Raw genomic sequence first — 21,071 nt, 5'->3', positions numbered from 1 at the left:
TACAAGTAAACACATGGGTTGTGTTAGGGTAGCTAAGAATAGGAACAGGTGCATGTATACTTGCATGTACAAAAATGCTAAGACTTTGGTAAATAAATTTGATGAATTTGAGGTGTTGGTCAAAATATCAAAGGCTGATACTGTTGGGATATCAAAAATCAGAGACGTGGTGTCACATGGATATAAGGAATACAGAACTGGAATTTGGGGAGTACAATGTGTACAGGAAGGATAGACAGGACAGAAAGGGAGGAAGGGTTATGCTATTAGTTAAGAAACACATAAGATCCAAGGAGGTACAGCCAGTCGATACAGCCAGTCGACATCGCTGGACAATGCAGTCTCGAGTCAGTTTGGTGTGACATAAGCACTGGGAAATCAAAATTGAGTAGGAGGGTGTTATAGGCCTAATGACTCTGATGAGTATAATAAAAAACTATACAGGGAAATAGAGGGGGCCAGTAAATCAGAGAGTCTTAATAATGGAGGATTTTAATTTCCTGGATATTGACTGGAATTTTTGGGTTGGTCACTCACACACTAGCAAGGCTTTTGTGGATTTATTGGATGATTGTTTTCTACATCAGCATGTTCGGGAGGCAACTAGAGGGAGTAATACTCTTGATATAATTATCAGTAGTGATTCTTCATGCATCAAATTTACATTAAAAATGTAAATTTGAGTCTGGAGTGAATATTATTAAACGAATGTAAAATGTCTTGGATAGTACTACTATCAGTAATAACTAGAACATCGTCTAAATACCTCCCATAGTATGTGATACGGTGTAGAAAAGGCGTCAAATGTATACGCTCAATCATTGAGAGATAGATCTCCAATATTAAGCCGCTCAAGCTCAATCCCATCAGCAAACCAAAAATTTGTTTATATACTTTGTCTCGAAAGGTGTTATAGTTGGCCTCAGCTAAGTTTAATTAAGTGAAAAATTTCTTTAAAAGGAAGCTTCATGTAATTAATCGATATAGAGTTATTATTTAACATATCCCAAATAATATCTAATGTGTTTTCAACATTTACATTCGTATATAACGAGGTAACATCTAGTGAGAATAAATTATCATTATCGCCAAGTCTGCAATCCTTAAGGTTATTAAATAGTGTATCATTGTTCTTAATCCCAAATTGTATCACCTGTCTAAAGGGTTTTATAATGCTATATATATATGTGGCCAAGGATGAAAATGCCAAGTTTCTGTAGGAATCAATCAATAGGCCAAATAGAAAATCCGGCCTTGTGTAATTTTACCTGACTGAAAAGTGTAGGAATATTGTATGTTCTGGCCTTCAATTCCTTTAACTGAGCCATAGTAATGCAGTGTTTTTTCGATACATGGTTAACATTTTATTGTATTGATTGACCAAATTGGTAAATAGTGCCGAGTCTACTTCAAGATAAGTGGAGGAATCTGAAACAACTGAATCTAACTTATTAATATAATCATATTTATAGAATATTACAACTGTATCTCCTTTATCTGCTGTAGATGCCTCTGTAGCCAGGTGGGCAGGAGCAGCAGTGCGTAGCACACACTTCTTGATTAGACCGGGGTTCAAGCCCATGACCACTAAATACGGAGGATGCGGAAAGGTCAGGGAATGACCACCACATATCCCACGAGCAATATGGCCTTAGTTGCTAATGCTCCTAAAAACCAAATAACATCCTTTATCTGCCCTCTGAATAATAATGTCTTTATTTTCCAGAAGTTCACGAAAAGCTGAACTGACATGTGTATTCAATTTAGGAAGTCGCACTTCTTTTATGTTATTCGCTGATTGGTTAATGTGGAATAAATAAATATTTTTGAGGAACATTACGAAGTCCAAATTTGATATCAATTACGCACTGTTTTTAGGTAGTTTTCGAGGTGGTAAAATGTAATTTAATCCTTTGAATAAAAGTATTGCATATACAAGGAAAGATTTGTAACCTGACTACATTACTATGGCTCATTTAAAGGAATTGAAGGCCAGAACATACAATACTCCTGCACTTTTTAGTCAGGTAAAATTACACAAGACCGGACTTCCTATTCGGCCTATTGTTTCCTACAGAAACTCAGCATTTTCATCCTTGGCCACACACGTATATAGCATTATAAAACCCTTTAGACAGGCGATACAATTTGGGATTAAGAACTAGGATACACTTTAATAACCTTAAGGACTGCAGATGGAGATAATGATAATTTATTCTCACTAGATGATGTTACCTCGTTATATACGAATGTAAACATTGAATACACATTAGATATTATTTGGGATATGTTAAATAATAACTCTATACCGATTAAGTATACGAAGCTTCCTTTTAAAGAAATTTTTCACTTAATTATACTCTTAGTTGAGGCCACCTTTCGAGACAAAGTATACAAACAAATTTTTGGTTTGCCGATGGGATTGAGCTTGAGCGGCTTAATATAAGAGATCTATCTCTCAACGATTGAGCGTATACATTTGACACCTTTTCTACCCCACATCACATACTATGGGAGGTATATAGACAATGTTCTAGTTATTACTGATAGTAGTACTATCCGATACCTTTTACATTCGTTTAATAATATTCACTCTAGACTCAAATTTACATTTGAAGGGGAGGGTACAGATACAAAGTCATTAAATTTTCTAAATTTCACGCTTACTCGGGACTCGAATAAAATCCAATTTAACATCTATCGAAAACCTACAAACACCGGTACGCTTTTGCATTATAAGAGCTATCACCCGTTTTCCTACAAGAGATCTATTATCTTTAATCAATTTCTAAATGCCTATAAATATTCAATGACGGAATCTGCTTTGGGCTCAGAAATACAAATATTAACCAGCAAATTGTTAAACAGGGGTTATCCGCTTGCTACAATAAACCGAATTAGAGTACAAGCTAAGGATAGGATACAAAATACTACATCAACCAACAATCGTAATATTTCATCAAAGTTTCTTGTGACGACCAACTAACTGGTTAAAATAAATTTATTAAAATAAAAATGATATATACATAAGATAAAACAGAAATAAAATAAGATTAAAGATCATGCCCAGTTGACTTATGCTATTGTAACCATTAATATATACTGAAGTACACCATTCACACACTAGCTGATGAAGAGGCACCCCACTTTGAAAGCTATCTATGTATTTTAACGCTTTTATTATATATATATTTTTTAACTCTCTTATCTTGTTGTATTTTAACTCTTATCTTAATTTTATTTCTGTTTTATCTTATGTATATATAATTTTTATTTTAACCACTTAGTCGGTCATCGCAAGAAACTTTGATGATATAATGCAACCCGATGCACAAGGCCTGTTTTCTAATCGTGATATTGAAAAATACTTTATTTCTGTCCCATATGTTGAACAGTGGCACAAACAGCTTAACAGATTCTTTAAAGATGCCGAATTTAAAATTGTGGCTAGGTCAATACAGAAACTACACACTATACTGAAAAATCGCTCAGTCCTTTCCTCATTCGCAACACAAATAAATGACCTGGTATTCAACATTTCTTTCATGCTGTTAACGAAAAACATACTTTTTTATTTAACGAGGCCAAAATACAAAAGTCCAATGTACCATACCAGATTTAATTGCAGAACCTGTCGAAATTAAATTACATGAGAATTCTGTTAATGTTCGCCGGCCATTTCTAATCACCAATTCGTGGGCACAAGCATGCATGAAGACAAATAATCCCTATTTAAGTTTCATGCTCACCCCTATTCAGTAATTTTCGTTCCTGTGATCACAACATATGGTCGAAAAGCATTGTCAGCTTTAGGAAGGAAAATTGTTTTTGCAATTTTTTCGTTAAATTTCTTTTAATTAATTTAATTTGTAATTGCATTAGATTGATTTTTAATTGTGTTCAATTGATTTTTAATTATTTTTTTATTTTTTATTGTGAGATTTTTGATTTTTTCGTTTTAATTGCTGGAGAGTATCATACGGAAGTGTTCTACATATTATATTGAAGTAAACGTCTCTTATTATTTTACAAATATTGATATCAATGAAGAACATATTGAGCATTACAGTTCTGGTTCATACTATCAAATTCTATCTGAATATAAAAAGGAAAATATTGTACCTAGCAGTATCTTAAAAAAATTATAGAGGTGGCTTTCAAGTAATGCAAAGCAAACTCTTTATAAAGCAAAAAATAATAATTCTAAAGCTTACATATCAGTCTTTAATAATAATAAAATATCTGTCAATAACAATAAAAATTTCATTTAAGCTTAATTACTTGACTAGCATTTTGTCAACAGTGTCTTCAAGTAATTCCTTTACTACTTGAGTATTTTCTTTGTGGTCAATTGATGTAACAACTACATTTCTTTCTTTCCATTTTTCTGTTTCATCAAGCTGTCTAATTTCATTATACCACTGAGGTGACTGACTAGATGAGGGTGGTTTCTGAGAACTGCTACTCAAGTTCTAAAAATAAATGGAAAATGAATGCTAAATGAGCATATATTTGATATCAAATTTGAAGTTTCTTTACTCCTAAACTAGAGACTGGCAACCTTTTAGGAGTGACGTGTTCCGTTTATTCACTCAGGAATGGGAACTCAGGGTTCCTTCTAGTGCTAAGATCTCAGGTGGAAGAACAATTTTTGAAATCAAGGGATTCGTGTACAGAAATTACATCTTGTTATATTTTATAATTTTCACAATAGTATCTTGTTGGGGTGAATAAATGAAATCATCTCATTTATTCTCACTGGTTGCCAATCTCTCTTCTAAATTATATTATACTTACAAGTTTTAAGTTAAATGAGGTAAAAAATAAATAAGGCTGTTATGTTAAAAAGAGGAAGATAAGCTGATATTTTGAAGGCCACCTTATCTTCTGGATGAAAGTATAAAGTAACCCCAGGGGATCATATCTGGTGGGCATGGGCTTGGCACATCCAGGGTCCTGAGCTGCTGGATATCATCATTCTTCTCTTTTTTGGTGATTCCCTTCTACTACTTCTCTCTCTCTCTCTCTCTCTCAGGGTAACTCGGAAATTATTTGTGGCTGGAGCAGCATAAGTCTCAGGCTTCCTTGCACTATATGACTAATAATAATAATAAGGAAAGAAAGATATAAAACATTTAGAAATAGAGGATATAATTAGAAACTGAAGCTGAAGGGAAAGCCAGGTAAGCAAACCCTGCTTTTAAATACAATATTTTAATTTGAATTTTTAACCAAAGTGATCCTTGCATTTCTCAAAACAAACACCATTGTCGCTTGTTTATGATTATTGGTTCAAGGTATTGAGGCTCCGTTGGTAGTACAGGTCATATAAAAAATTAGCCCAGTCCATCCAACATTCCATTTAGTTCCTGGAGCTTCTAGAGGGCATGTTACTAGTTGTGGTAGTTCATTACTTCTTTAAAATACCCTGGCATTTGTATTGACAACAGACCAACCTTCTTAACTGATCTATCACACCTGCAGATAGGCACATCCAGGGTCCTACAGAAAAAAAAATAAAAATAAATAAAAAAAAAAATTCTCTTTCCAGATCATTCGCATCACTGGTATGGACTGGAGTCTAAAACATTTTACACTACGCATTCTCTACAAAGCCATTGAAATTCCTAGAGTAACCTATTCTGAAGGAGCATGGTTCTTTCATGCCAGGCTCCTTACAGTTCTCACTAAATTAAACTCCATTCAATGTGGTTTCCTTTAAGTTCTCTTGAGGGCGAGTTGAAGTCAAAGTTGGGGTCGCAAGTTATGATTTACATAAATATTAGTTTGTGACTAAGTAGAAATGGCTAAACCATAGCTTGCAAGCTGTATGTGGCTCCTTAACAACACTTGAAGAGCAAAATAATACTTTTATTAGCAGAAAAAAAAAAAAAAATTAATGACACAAGCACCAACCAAATATTTAATGATTTCAATACCAGTTGGAATTTTCCAAGAAATTTGTGCCTTTTATTTATATAGAACCATGCTAGATTTAGCATTAGCACATGATGCAAGAAAGCAAGCTTATATAGCATCAGCCAAAAAAAAAAAAAAAAAAAACTTCTCATTTCACCATCCACTCGCTCCAAATGTTTGTCTAGTTCTGCCTTGAATCTGTTTAAGCTATCAACTTCTACAACGACAGATGGAAGTTTGTTCCGGCAATCAACCACCTGCTGGCTAAAGGCAAACTTGTGTTCTATAAACAGCTGTCTTGCCTTATGAAAATATCAAAAATTCCCAGAAACAAACATTGTGCTTTATCCATGTGACCTTTACTTTTGGTAAAGGCACAGCTTCATTCCCAAACATTTGTACTTTATAAACACTGCTTAAAAAGTAGGGTAACAAAAAATTCAACTCTCATTTTCCCCATCCCATTAACAGTATTTTTCCTGTTATTTTATGATAGGTTATACCAGTGGTTTTCAATCTTTTTTTAATAACAGCAACCCTACTCAATATTCTGCATGTTAGATCTGATTCTCGCTCTCTCTCTCACAGGGTGTCTCAAAAATACACGGCATAACTTCAGGAATGAGTTCCTCATATGTAGACAATGAAAATATTTTATATCAACATAGTTCCGGAAATGCTTAGTTTCCGAGTTTTGGTCTGTCTATGACACTTAACTGTTCACATCATCTTATAGTAATTGTTCAAAATGTCCACCTTCTGCCTGAAAACAGGCCACACATCGACGTCTCATGGACTCGCGAAGACGATGCCAAATTCCTGGCATGTTTCGTATTGTCTCACAACCTGCCACAATTTGATTGCGGAGAGTTTCCACATCAGCTACCAGAGTCGAATATACTAATGACTTTAAATGGCCCCACAATAAGAAATCTAGTGAGTGTGAAAGCCAGGCAGTTGGTCCACTTCTACCTATCCACCAACCCGGAAATCTTCAATTCAGGTAATTGTGGGCTAGGTGGCTGAAATGTGCGGGAGTGCTATTGTGCATGAAGTGTGCTTGTTGACAAATGTGTGGAGTGTCATCCAAGAAATCAGACATGTTGTTTTCCAGAAAGTTTCTGTACGCCTGCCCTATGAGTTTGTTTGGAAGTACATGGAGCCCAAATAACTTATCACCAAAAACACCCGCCCAGATGTTGAGGCTGAACTGCTGTTGGTGATGTAATGGAAGAATTGCATGTAGATTTTCTTCAGCCCATACGTGCTGATTGTGAAAGTTTTGGATTCCGTCTCGTGTGAATTGTGCTTCATCTGTGATTATCACTAAGGCAGGAAAGTGAGGAGTTGTACCACACTGCTGCAAGAACCACTGGCAGAACATTAATCACGCAGGGTAATCTGCTGGAGACAAGGCCTGTACCCGTTGCAGATGGTAAGGATACAGTTGGTGTTCTTGCAACACTCTCCAAATAGTCGAACGTTGAACAGCCAGTTTTTTTTTTTTTTTTTTAGGAGCATTAGCAACTAAGGCCATATTGCTCCGGGATATGCAGTGGTTATTCCCTGACCTTTCTGCATCCTCCATATTTGGTGGTGACGGGCTCGAACCCCGGTATAATCAAGAAGCGTGTGCTACGCACTGTTGCTCCTTCCCACCTGGCTACAGATGCGCCTGAACAGCCAGTTGTATTGCTATTCTGTGTGTGCCGATTCCAGGCATGCACAACATCCAAAATCTCCTCCTCTACTTCAGGAGTCTTAGATCTTGGTTGTCCTCTGTCGGCAGCACGAGGTGTAAAGGTCCCATGTTCACAAAGGCAGTGATGGATACCTTCAAACGTTTTCCTGTCTGGACATCTTCGTTCTGGAAACCTTTCGTGGTACAAATAACAAGCCTCCAGAGCATTGTCATCCACCAAACCGTACACGAAGTGCATATCCGCTTGCTCCTGATTTGAGTACAGGTCGGAATGGAAGATTTTAATTTCCCAGATATTGACTGGAATTTGGAGGCTGGTTACTCACACACTAGCAGGACTTTTGTGGATTTATTGGATGATTGTTTTCTACATCAGCATGTTCGGGAGGCAACTAGAGGGAGTAATACTCTTGATTTGATTATCAGCAGTGATTCTTCATGCATTAAGAATCTGCAGATAAATGAACCACTAGGTGGCAGTGATCACAGTGTGCTGAAGTGGGATTTACTCAAAGAGGTAACTACCATTAGGGGTAAAGGGAAGGGTTATTGCTTCCGTAAAGGCGACTACGATGGACTGAGACAGTACAGTCTGTCCTCGTATAGCACGATAGTTGCGTTCCTAGAAATCCTCGTGCAATGCAAAATCGTGCAATATAAACAACAGGCCCTATGGGAAAAGTAGGGTTAGGTGCCGACCACCCAAGATTGAACACACATTTGGAACCAAAACATTACCAAACACAATAAATAATCGGGTAATTTTAATCGTTATAAAATACTTACATATTTTATAACGATTAAAATACGTAATAAAAATATTATATTATAATAAAGTATTTTTAGTATTTTTAATACTAAAAAAGTATTTTTTACGAATAAAATACGTATTTTATTCGTAAAAAAATTATTATATTAAATAAAATAGTCGTAATAAAATACTTACGTATTTTATAATACGTAAGTACTGTATAAATTATAATACGTAAGTCGTAATAAAATATTGCTAATGCTTTTGCTTCTATCGTAAGCAAACTTGCTTTTTGTTTGATTTTCTATCCAAACAGATGACAGCCGTTCCATCTCTTCCAATTCTTGTGTCTTAATCTAATGGATTTTAATTACACTGAGTTGTTTTTATTTTCTCTGCATTCTTTGTAATTCTCGGCGTTGCCTGATTTAGGTCTATAGCACGTGCAATATCACATGGCCTTTCATTTCGCTCAAAGCGTTTCACAATTTCATATTTTTTCTCTATCGACAGAGGCGGACAGAAGCCTTACGGGGAAACCACGGTGGGTCGGGGGCCGGTGTGATTTTGGCCATAAACCGTAGTATGAGGCCACTATAAATTTTCCCGGTTAAGAATTTTTGATCCAGTCCGCCTCTGTTTATCGATATTGCTTTTTTTTTTTTTCTCTGAATCTGCAGTGTCTTAGAGAACGCTTCCTTTTCACACCTTTTAAGTATTTTACTCATTTTTAGGGAATCAAGCACAATTACAAAACGAGGAGGCACGCTTGATACACATAAACAAAGCTGCGCGCGTGTAGCAACTGAATAAACAACACCGTAAAGGCCGAGATACACTATTAACACCTCACATTTTACTAACGCAACACGATAGAATAATAAGATTCTGAAAATGTATTGATGTGTTTTATATCAGTAAAGGGGAAACACATTTCATCATAATAATGTAAAAACCAACACAATTCATCGATAACTGGAATTGTGTTGGTTTTTACATTATTATGGTGAAATGTGTTTCCCCTTTACTGATATAAAACACATAAATACATTTTCAGAATCTTCTTCATTCCTATCGTGTTGCGTTCAGTTGGGGTGATTCCGCGTTCGACTGCCATTTCTTGTAAACACAAAGGCGAATCGTGTATAAGCGAATTCGGTTCGTGTTATATAAGATAACGTTACCCTATTTATAAATCGTGTATGATCGAATTCGTGTAATGCAAACACGTGTTATACGAGGACCGACTGTATTTAAATTCTATACAGTGGGACCAACTGATGATGTTACCAACAGCAAATTCAAAATGGGAAGCATTCAAAGAACTTATCTTGGAAGCTAGTAGGCTTTACATACCAACTAAGAAATATTGTTCAAGGTTTAGGCCAAAATGGATGTCAGATGAACTAATGAGGCATATGGCAGAGAAGAAAAATGCATGGGATACATACAAATTAACACATGACACAGAAGCCTATGATAGATACAAGTTGATATGCAACCAAGTTACAAAGGAGGTTAGGCAGGCGAAGGCAGATTACGAGAAATCCTTGGCAAGGGATGCAAAGAGTTCTTTACTTATGTAAACTCTAGACGGAAGGGGATGAATCAGATTGGTCCACTTGATATTGATGGGTCAACTGTTGATGATCCTGCTCAGGTAGCTAACAAACTAAATGAATATTTTGCATCGACATTCACACATGAGGAGTTATTCAGCAAGGGGAATGCCAGAGGTGTATTCAACTCTAGCAGTAAGCTACAGAATCTTGAAATAACTGGAAGTAAAGTGGAGGAGAAACTGTTGAAGATAAACACAAGAAAGGCACCCGGGGTGGATGGGATCTATCCAGTTATATTAAAGGAGGCAGCAAAGGAAGTAAGCAAACCCTTAGCCATAATTATGAGAGCTTCCTTGGACTCAGGGGAGGTACCCATAGACTGGAAATGTGCAAATGTGACCCCAATTCACAAAGGAGGATCAAAGGCTGACACAAGTAATTATAGACCTGTGAGCTTAACTTCTGTTCCAGGAAAATTAATGGAGGCACTGGTTAAAGAAGCACTGCAGGATCATTTAGACAAGACTTCAGTTATAGCTCAGACACAACATGGTTTTGTTAAGAGGAGGTCTTGCCTGACCAACTTGATTGGATACTATGATGCAGTCACAAAAGAACTGGATGCAGGGAATAACTTTGATATTATATACTTGGATCTTAGAAAGGCTTTTGATACTGTTGCACATGGAAGACTGCTACACAAATTGGAGCAGTGTGACATTGGAGGCAAATTGCTGCTATGGATAAAGGGGTGGTTGAGGGGGAGAAGACAGAGAGTGGTAATCAATGGACACTGCTCATCGTGGACTGATGTTATTAGTGGAGTCCCTCAGGGCTCAGTGTTGGGTCCATTATTGTTTTCTGTATTTATAAATGATATTGATGATGGTATATCGGGCTTAATGTCCAAGTTTGCGGACGATACAAAGGTTGGCAGGGTTGTCAAGGACACTACTGACACTATGCTGCTGCAACAGGATCTGGAAAGGTTGAGCAGATGGGCTGAGAGGTGGCAAATGAAGTTTAACATTGACAAATGTAAAGTACTACACATGGGAAACAGCAACCCCAGAGCAACGTATCAACTCTGTGGTACTACACTGACAGTGGTAGAGAATGAAAGGGACTTGGGGGGTGGTTGTGCAGGCAGATATGAAGTTCTCTGAGCAGTGCAGACGGGCTGCAAGAGTAGCTCATGGAGTATTGTCAATGATATACAGGAATTTTTCCAGCAGGGATAAGGAGGTGATTATTCCATTGTATAAGGCGATGGTCAGGCCACACCTAGAGTACTGTATACAGGTCTGGAGGCCTCATTTCAAGAAGGATGTAGAGCTGCTGGAACGAGTACAGAGAAGGGCAACAAGATTAGTGAATGGAACAAAGGGGTGCTCTTACGAAGAAAGGCTTAAGTTTTGCAAATTACAGTGTCTGGAGACTAGGCACCAGCGAGGTGATCTGATAGAGGTGTATAAAGCCTTGAATGGTTTAAGCATGCTCAATGCTGATGGGATTCTTCCTCTAGCTCAGAAAAATCACCTGAGAGGGCATAAATTCAAATTGAGGAAAGACAGATGTAGGATAGACGTGCGGAAATTTGCCTTTAGCCAGCGGGTGGTTGGTTGGTGGAACAGACTTCCATCCCTTGTGGTGGAGGTTGATAGCCTAAATAAGTTTAAGGCTCAGCTGGACAGGTATTTTGAACGAACAGAGGGGTGAAGTGGAAGTGGGTTTTTTTTTTTTTTTTTTTTTGGCTGATGCTGCATAAGCTTGCTTTCTTGCATTAAATGCCTCTACTAATGCTAATCGTGGACTGGACTGGAAAAGCACCAGATTCTGTCAGTACCTTGTGATGATAGAGAGTTACTTATAGAGGATTTTTATACAAACTGAAAAACCAGACTGAGACCGAATTTCTTGGAATAACCATCAACCTTCAAGATGATACTAAAAGAGAAACAAGGAGACTGTGGAACGAGTTAGTTAACATCTGGCAGTCTCGACGGGATACAGCTCCTGTTGGTGCAACAATGAGAAAATTTATACCACAAGTTTCATTTCTCTTTGATAAGTGTGTTCGATTTTGGTTCTGCATGGACATATTCACTTCCTACCTGTTGACAGGACATGGATCGATGAACCACAGTCTTTTTATGTTCAATTTATCACAAACAGACCTCTGTTCGTGTGGATCACTAGAGAGTTGGGATCACATCTTGTTTCATTGCTCCCTGTATGACAATCTCAGACTTCGTCTTCAAGCACTTACTAATTTTTAACCAGGACAGGAGTCGTCTCTGCTTCAAAGCTCGGAATCATATCAGATTCTTCAGGCTTTTGCTCAAGGCACATTTCTTCGAAGGCGTTCAATGTCGAGAGATCTCAACAGAATGCAGCACAATGGTCCTGTGATGCATAGCTGGTTAGATCTCCTTTAATAATATATAAACTCAAATCCTCATGAAGTGAAATTTTTCCTCGGCCTACAGACAAAATTAAGTGCTTTTTTTTTTTTTTAGTAGCATCACTTTCTTTAATGTATGAATAATATTTATTATTATTATAATTTTTCTTTCTTTATTTCTTTTTTTTTTTTAGGAGCACCACTACTTTCTTTTATTTGTTTATTTATTAAATTAATTTTTTTTTAAATTTAATATATTAAAAAAAGCACCACTTTTTTTGTTTACTAATTTGGCTCTTTCTTTTTTTTTTTTTTTTTTTCAGCAGCACCACTACCTTCTTCCATATTACTTATATTTATTTATTTATTTATTATTATTTTTTTTGTACATGTTTTATTTTATTTTCTTCTGCTTCATTTTTATTCATTTCGGTTCTATATCCAGCACCATGGGTGATGTCCCCCCCCCCTCTGGAATGGGCCTCCAGAGGATCCTGGCCTACCTTCTGGCAACGTCAGATGAGTCAGAGTCTCTCTTGAGACAGTGCGTGCTTTACATGGATTGGCCCACCTTCCCGTGGTGTGGACGAGTACCCAGAATCATCTGTCCAGGTGAGTGATGCTTCTGGGTAGGTAGCCAAGCGGCCAGAACAGAACACACACGCAAAGCGACGTCACACACATATCTGGCCCATTTGTAGTGATACTGTTCTTCACAGAGATATGAGGCGGAGTTGAACAAACGTTCTAGGAGCCACACTTTACATATACACACGTCCACACACACATGTCCAGTAGCTTGTGATGAAGGAAATCACCTGTGGGAGATAAGACATTCCGGTTAATAACTCGGGAATCAAGCATTTCCGGAACTATATTGATATAAAATATTTTTATTGTCTACATATGAGGAACTCATTCCTGAAGTTATGCCGTGTATTTTTGAGACACCCTGTATATATCCGTCGGGCTAAATGTCATCACGCCAGTCTACGGTAAAATTTTATCATATTTTATTATACATTGATAACCTTAACATCCTAATAAAGTTTTAATTTTCAGACATGCCCACTTGGGTATCTACTTTTTGGAACTCCCATTCTTGTATAGCACACTTATGTATACTTTTTACTAACATTTGGATATTGTTCGACTGGATGATAACAGAAACAGATAGCTCGTTAATTATGGTTGATACATTGAAAGGGTTAGCCCTCGATAGAGTCCCTTTCAATGTATCTACATACCTATAATTAACATGTTAATAATTTTTATATGTTGCATGTGTATATATTATTATTTTTTTTTCCAGTTTCCGTTGACACGTGCATAGGTCTTCATGTTTTGATGGGTTATGGGGTATCACAGGCTACAATGTGTCTACACTATACCGACCTGACCTACTTATACCTCACCTTCGAGGTACATTCAACTACTACCACATATATTATTATATATTTACAGACAGATTTAATGTTTAATCTCATACAGATGGCATTAATCGGTTCTGATATAATCTATTATTTATATCTAACGTTAAATACACTATCGCATTTTCATATCAGTATATATATATATATATATATATAATATTATAAAAATATATATGTTATAATATTTATTACAATAATGTAATTATAAAAATTACATTTCATAATAAAAATTATATATATATATATATATATATACACAGTATATAATTTTATTCTTTATACAGAGGTACTAGGTAAACATCAATTATAGATCACCACAAAATTAAAAAGATACTGTACACCTTTTTATAATGAAATAAACATATAAATTTAAAAAATAATAAGTTTAAGTAACTTAAACTCAAATTACGTGGCACCCCCTGGAATTTTGTTGCGGCACCCCAGTTGAAAACCACTGGGTTATACAATACTTTTTTTTTCATAATATACTATTTTATTTATTAATGAGAATGTTAAATGTAGTTAAAACCAAGATATTAACCACAATTTTGAAATGACCATCTGAGAAGTAAATTTTCATTGCATATGCACTTTTAAAAATTATCATCGAGTTCACAAGTGGCTCTCTGGTGGTTACTGAGCTTAGAAATGCCTACCTAAGTACTTCATAAAGCTGCTACTTCAAATTTTACTAAAATTATATTTCAAGAATATAGGCAAATTTGTTTTTCCTGTTGATACCTTCAAAATGTAACAAGCAAATTATTAGAACTTAATATTTGCTAATAGTTCATCTTATTCTAGAGAACAGAAATTATTTTTGATTGCTTCTTTAAACAAAATGATAGATTATATTCTGGATCATTATCAGAAGAATTGCAAAAATAATATTTGATGCTTAAAACTAATCTGAACAAGCTTTATTGTTTAAATAGTAGTGTCTAGTGACCATACATATACCCAAGATATTAAATAAAATCCAGCATATACATATGGGCAGATTCAAATACTTAAACACAAAAAACAAAATTTTAAATGGCTAAATTTTAAATAACATTAGCCATTTAAATGATCACAATAAAATTAGAAATTTATTTATTAATTAAGATTAAAAAGATAAATTAAAATACCCACCTTAATTATAGTAGAATCCTCATTTAAGAGTTTGCCTTGGGGACAAGATTTATGCAATTTAAATCGAGCACATTTTTAAACAAGGGTTATATAAAATTGAAAGAGAGAATGTCACTCTGTTATTCATTACAAACAAATATTTACTTTAATCTAATAAAAAAAAAAAACAGTATCCAACAACATTGTAATTAAACTACTGCATGCATTGTAATAATTTTTCACTGCATTAAATAGTGTGGTGGGGGGAGCAAATAGTCTGGAATTGAAAATTATACTTTTATTACGTGTGAGACTGTGTAAGTCGTTTACTACAATTTAATCATTTCAAAACATGCTTAATACAAGATATTTTGGCAATGTTTCATGATTCTACTGAAATTAACACCATAAGTGCTTGCAAATGGACTAAGGTGCAGGAAGTGTTTTCCAGGAATTTGTATTTCCTGCATAATAGTTCTCTCATAAGCACACACTTCATTAGTGCCTGAAGATGAGTTTTGCTAAAACCTGAAACAGTGTACAAATATTGGGAACATACTTTGTAAAAAGGATAGGTGGAATAGGACCAGGGTATGTCTGCCAGGGGCAAAGGTTGATGACGTTGTAGAGCGGATATCATCTTTTAAGGGCACAAAAGGTGATATAGTTGTACACGTTGGCACTAATGATATTAAGAGTAGGAGACCGGCGGAATTACTTAGCAAGTACAGGTCACTGTTGAAAAAAAGCCGTGAATTAGGGTTGAACTTGAAAGTGTCTGCAATTCTGCCCAGACACGATAGGAGGGAGTATATGATGAGAGCCTTGTCGATCAATTCGGCCCTGGAGGGATTGTGCAAGGCTCAAGGGGTAGAATTTTTTTCAGCCTGGACTGTACTTGTTAACAGGAGAGATTGCTTCTACAGGGATGGGATACACTTAAATAGAAAGGGTGCAAGAATTTTTGCTGATGCTGTCGAGGCAGTGTTAGGTGGGTCGGAAAACTGCTAGTTGGGGGGGATACAAGGACTAATAGATTAACAGTAGCCACTGGCAGAGGTGGAAGTGATTCTTGCACTGCTTCTATTGAAATGAGCAGAAGTCTGAAAAACAAGATGCAGGATATTTCAGAGACTGCTGGTAGTCATTGCGGTACAAGTAAACACATGGGTTGTGTTAGGGTAGCTAAGAATAGAAACAGGTGCATGTATACCTGCGTGTACACCAATGCTAGGAGTTTGGTAAATAAATTTGATGAATTTGAGGTATTGCTCAAAACATCAAAGGCAGATATTGTTGGGATATCAGAGACGTGGTGTCACACAGATATAAGTAATGCGGAACTGGAATTTGGGGAATACAATGTGTATAGAAAGGATAGACAGGACAGGAGGGGAGGAGGGGTTATGCTATTAATTAAGAAACACATAAAGTCCAAGGAAGTGAAGCCAGTCGACATCGATGGACAGGGCAGTGTCGAGTCAGTTTGGTGCGACATAAGCATAGGGAAATCAAAATTGAGAGTAGGAGTGTGCTATAGGCCTAATGACTCTGATGAGTATAATAAGATATTGTACAGGGAAATAGAGTGGGCCAGTAAATCTGAGAGTCTTATAATGGGGGACTTTAATTTCCCAGATATTGACTGGAATTTGTGGGTTGGTCACTCGCACACTAGCAAGGCTTTTGTGGATTTATTGGATGATTGTTTTCTACATCAGCATGTTCGTGAGGCAACAAGAGGGAGCAATACTCTTGATCTGATTATCAGTAGTGATTCTTCATGCATTAAGAACCTGCAGATAAATGAACCACTAGGTGGCAGTGATCACAGTGTGTTGAAGTGGGATTTACTCAAGGAGGTAACTACCATCAGAGGTAAAGGGAAGGGTTTTTGTTTTCGTAAAGGCGACTATGATGGTCTGAGACAGTATTTAAATTCTATACAGTGGGACCAACTGATGATGTTACCAACAGCAAACTCAAAATGGGAAGCATTCAAGGAACTAATCTTGGAGGCTACCAGGCTTTACATACCAACTAAGAAATATTGTTCAAGGTTTAGGCCTAAATGGTTGTCAGATGAACTAATGAGACATGTGGCAGAGAAGAAAAATGCATGGGATACATACAAATTAATGGGTGACATGGAAGCCTATGATAGATATAAGTTGGTCTGTAACCAAGTCACAAAGGAGATTAGGCAGGCAAAGGCAGACTATGAAAAATCCTTGGCAAAGGATGCAAAGAAAAACAGAAAAGAGTTTTTTACATACTTGAACTCGAAAAGGAAAGGGATGAATCAGATTGGTCCACTGGATATTGATGGTTCAACAGTTGAGGATCCTGCTCAGGTGGCTAACAATCTAAACGAGTATTTTGCATCTACATTCACGCATGAGGAGTTATTCAGGAAGGAGAATGATGTAGGTAAAGTAAACATTGGCAGTGAGCTGGATGATTTTGTAATAACTGAGAGGAAAGTGGAGGAGAGATTGTTGAGGATAAACATAAAAAAGGCACCTGGGGTGGATGGGATCTATCCAGTTATATTAAAGGAGGCAGCAAAGGAAGTATGCAAACCCCTAGCCATAATTATGAGAGCTTCTTTGGACTCAGGGGAGGTGCCCATAGACTGGAGATGTGCAAATGTAACCCCAATTCACAAAGGAGGATCAAAGGCTGACACAAGTAATTATAGACCTGTTAGTTTAACTTCTGTTCCAGGTAAATTAATGGAGGCACTGGTTAAAGAAGCACTGCAGGATCATCTAGACAAGAATTCAGTTATAGCTCAGACGCAGCATGGTTTTGTTAAGGGCAGGTCTTGCCTGACCAATTTGATTGGATACTATGATGTAGTCACAAAAGAACTGGATGCAGGGAATAACTTTGATATTATATATTTGGATCTTAGAAAGGCTTTTGATACTGTTGCACATGGAAGACTGCTGCACAAATTGGAGCAGTGTGGCATTGGAGGCAAATTGCTGCTATGGATAAGGGGATGGTTGAGTGGCAGAAGACAGAGAGTGGTAATCAATGGACACTGCTCAACGTGGACTAATGTTATTAGTGGAGTTCCTCAAGGTTCAGTGTTGGGTCCGTTGTTGTTTTCGGTGTTTATGAATGATATTGATGATGGGATATCAAGTTTAATGTCCAAGTTTGCAGATGATACAAAGGTTGGCAGGGTCGTTAAGGACAATACTGACGCTATGCTGCTGCAACAGGATCTGGAAAGGTTGAACAGATGGGCTGAGAGGTGGCAAATGAGGTTTAACATCGACAAATGTAAAGTGCTGCATATGGGAAACAGTAACCCCAGAGCAACGTATCAACTCTGCGGTACTACACTGACAGTGGTGGAGAATGAAAAGGACCTGGGGGTAATTGTGCAGGCAGATATGAAGTTCTCTGAGCAGTGCAGACGAGCTGCAAGAGTAGCGCATGGTGTCTTGTCAATGATATACAGGAATTTTTCTAGCAGGGATAAGGAGGTGATTATTCCCTTGTATAAGGCAATGGTAAGGCCACATCTTGAGTACTGTATACAGGTCTGGAGGCCTCATTTCAAGAAGGATGTAGAGCTGCTGGAACGGGTACAGAGAAGGGCAACAAGATTAGTAAATGGAACAAAGGGTTGCTCTTACGAAGAAAGGCTTAAGTTTTGCAAATTACAGAGTCTGGAGACTAGGCACCGGCGAGGTGATCTGATAGAGGTGTATAAGGCTTTGAATGGTTTGAGCATGCTCAATGCCAATGGGATTCTTCATCTTTCTCAGAATAATCACCTCAGAGGGCATAAATTCAAATTGAGGAAGGACGGATGTCGGATAGATGTGCGGAAATTTGCCTTTGGCCAGCGGGTGGTTGGTTGGTGGAACCGACTTCCATCACTTGTTGTTGAAGTTGATAGCCTAAACAAATTTAAAGCTCAACTGGACAGGTATTTCGAACGAACGGAGGGGTGAAATGGGAGTGGTGTGTTTTTTTTTTTTTTTTGGCTGATGCTGAATAAGCTTGCTTTCTTGCATCATATGCCTCTGCTAATGCTAATGCTAATGCTATTATACAACTTCGCACATGGTAAAAGATGCATTTTTCAATTAACTTTAGCTAAACTGTCAGTTTCATTAAAACAACAGCATTTTCATAGATGTCAGGAATATTATTTTTATAATAATTGAGAGAGCTGTTTTTTTCATTTGAAGAACAATTTTCTGTAGTTCATTAAGTTGAACAAAACTGCCATAATAAAGTGTTAATGAACTCTCATATCTTCAGGCATCAAAACCAATAGCTGGCTCTCCAAATTTAAGGATTGGTGTTTCCTCAATGCTAAATCTTGTTAATATAGAAATTTCACAACTTCCAAACTCTGCAAACAATGTTTAAACTGAAAGCAACTTTCTTATAGTCTTCTACTTCATCTTTTATGCATGCTTTAGTAGTGATGAATAATTTTGAAAGTAATTAGTTGCAGAAGTGGAAACATGCCAGGAAGCCTGTAAATATCCTGTAAATATTACATGTAATATTTACAGGATATTCAGTTTCAACTCAAGTCTTCTGAACTATTGCCCTTTGATATTTAGCTGTCATGTGAATTGTACTAGTGGGTAATCCACTAGTACAATTCATAAGGAAAATTATTTTGTTATTCCTCACAAATGTTGTCAATAGTGGTTGGGAAATTATAATTGCTGTACTAGCCACAAATACTCTGGCCTTTACTATACAGGGTATATTGTATGTTTTAAATAACTGTAAGGCAGTTATTTAAGTATCATATTTAATCTGTTTGCATGTAACTTTAAACAATACTATTTTATTTAGCAGAAATTTTTCTGGGCATATTTTTTCAATCTAATTTCTGCACAGAAGTTTCAGGATGCCACCAAAGCGACGTTCTAGAATGTAATCCCATTCTAGAACATTGCTTTGTCATGAGAAGTTTCTTCATACTCTCTCATTCCCATTAAACTAATGGACTGACTAATTTAGGTGAAAAAGGGAAACAGTGACCAAAGATTAAAACCACATATGTAGAAAAACAGTTAATAAGTCTCATGTTTTTAAGTTAATAACATGAGTCATATTAATATATTTCTTAAATAATATAACTGAAGTGCAAAATGGAATGAGTACTTTTTTTTTTTAACACTACTATTCAGTTTGGATATTCCAGTGGCATATCTCTCCATTAACAAATATTCTAGCTTTCTATTTTTAGATATTTCACTACTTAAGCTTCATTATATTCCCCCAGTTTGCAGACAAAAACTGTCTGGGGATATTTAGTCTAGACAGTTGTATGTGCATGTTTAAGTTCAGTTTATTTGAATACTCTAGAAATATCCTTTGATATATTTGAGTTTTAATTTTTTTGTGGATTACCTTAATTCTTTGTTCATTCTGCAACAATCACATAAAAGAAATGCATCTTTCCTTTTTTTTTTTTGACTAATACTTGTCATTTATAAAATACAAAACCTTTACATTAATAAACAAAAAAAAAAAAAAAAAAAAAAAAATCAGTAAACATCTGAGACAGAATATTAGTGACAAAATAATCTTATTATAGCATAACAATTTTCCTACATTATGTAATATATTACTTTAAAAACTAGTGTTCAAACCACTAAAATACACAATTCATTTGAATACATACTGTAACCTTTGCATTTTTGGCAAAGAATGCAACAGAATTTTCCTTTAAAAAAATAAACAGATATACATTTTTTTTTTATTATTTAAATTACAAGATAGTCTGATCTCATTTGAATAAATACTTATCTATTTCTGAACTTGTCCCATTTTTGATCCCTAAAAAAATTCTAGATCTAAACATCATATATGTTTCAGGTTAAGAACAAAAAGTAGAATACATAAATATCACATAACAGTCTCTTTGTTAAAGATGACACTTACTGACTTAGAAGAGGCACTCTGTTGATTACCCATGAATGAGAAAGAAACATGCAATGCCAGGGTTACATGTACAACTGAATAAAAGTATATAATCTGCCTAGCCTAGCAGGTTGTAAAGGATAGTGAAACTTAGTGGGAACATATGAGTGAGAAACAAGCTAAAAATAACACTTGGCATTAACTCCTGATGTAAGAAGTGAAGTAAGCAATCAAGAGTGTGCAAATGTATAGCTCTCTCCAAAAACACATTTTT

General features: G+C 36.2%; 1 protein-coding gene across 3 annotated transcripts in view; it reads right to left on the bottom strand.

Annotated features, from left to right (window-relative positions):
• LOC150085405 (uncharacterized) overlaps window positions 1-21,071 on the bottom strand; it is a 209,930-nt gene that overhangs the window by 154,736 nt on the left and 34,123 nt on the right. Inside the window, exons 2-3 of one of the 3 annotated variants that reach the window (XM_090374033.1) lie at window positions 14,906-14,940; window positions 4,282-4,472 (exon numbers count right to left, since the gene is read on the bottom strand). In XM_090374033.1, the coding sequence (XP_090230159.1) occupies window positions 4,282-4,472; window positions 14,906-14,940 (226 nt within the window). Of the gene's footprint in view, window positions 1-4,281; window positions 4,473-14,905; window positions 14,941-20,818; window positions 20,909-21,071 lie in introns of those variants that run through there. The other 2 variants (XM_090374034.1, XM_090374032.1) reach the window with 2 other exon arrangements.

The sequence above is a fragment of the Mastigoproctus giganteus genome, chromosome 5 (genome assembly GCF_048544385.1).
Source record: "Mastigoproctus giganteus isolate SK-2022 chromosome 5, ASM4854438v1, whole genome shotgun sequence".
Taxonomy (NCBI): Eukaryota; Metazoa; Arthropoda; class Arachnida; order Uropygi; family Thelyphonidae; genus Mastigoproctus; species Mastigoproctus giganteus.
Note: the sequence above shows the minus strand (reverse complement) of the source record. Positions and strands in the feature narration are given on the sequence as shown.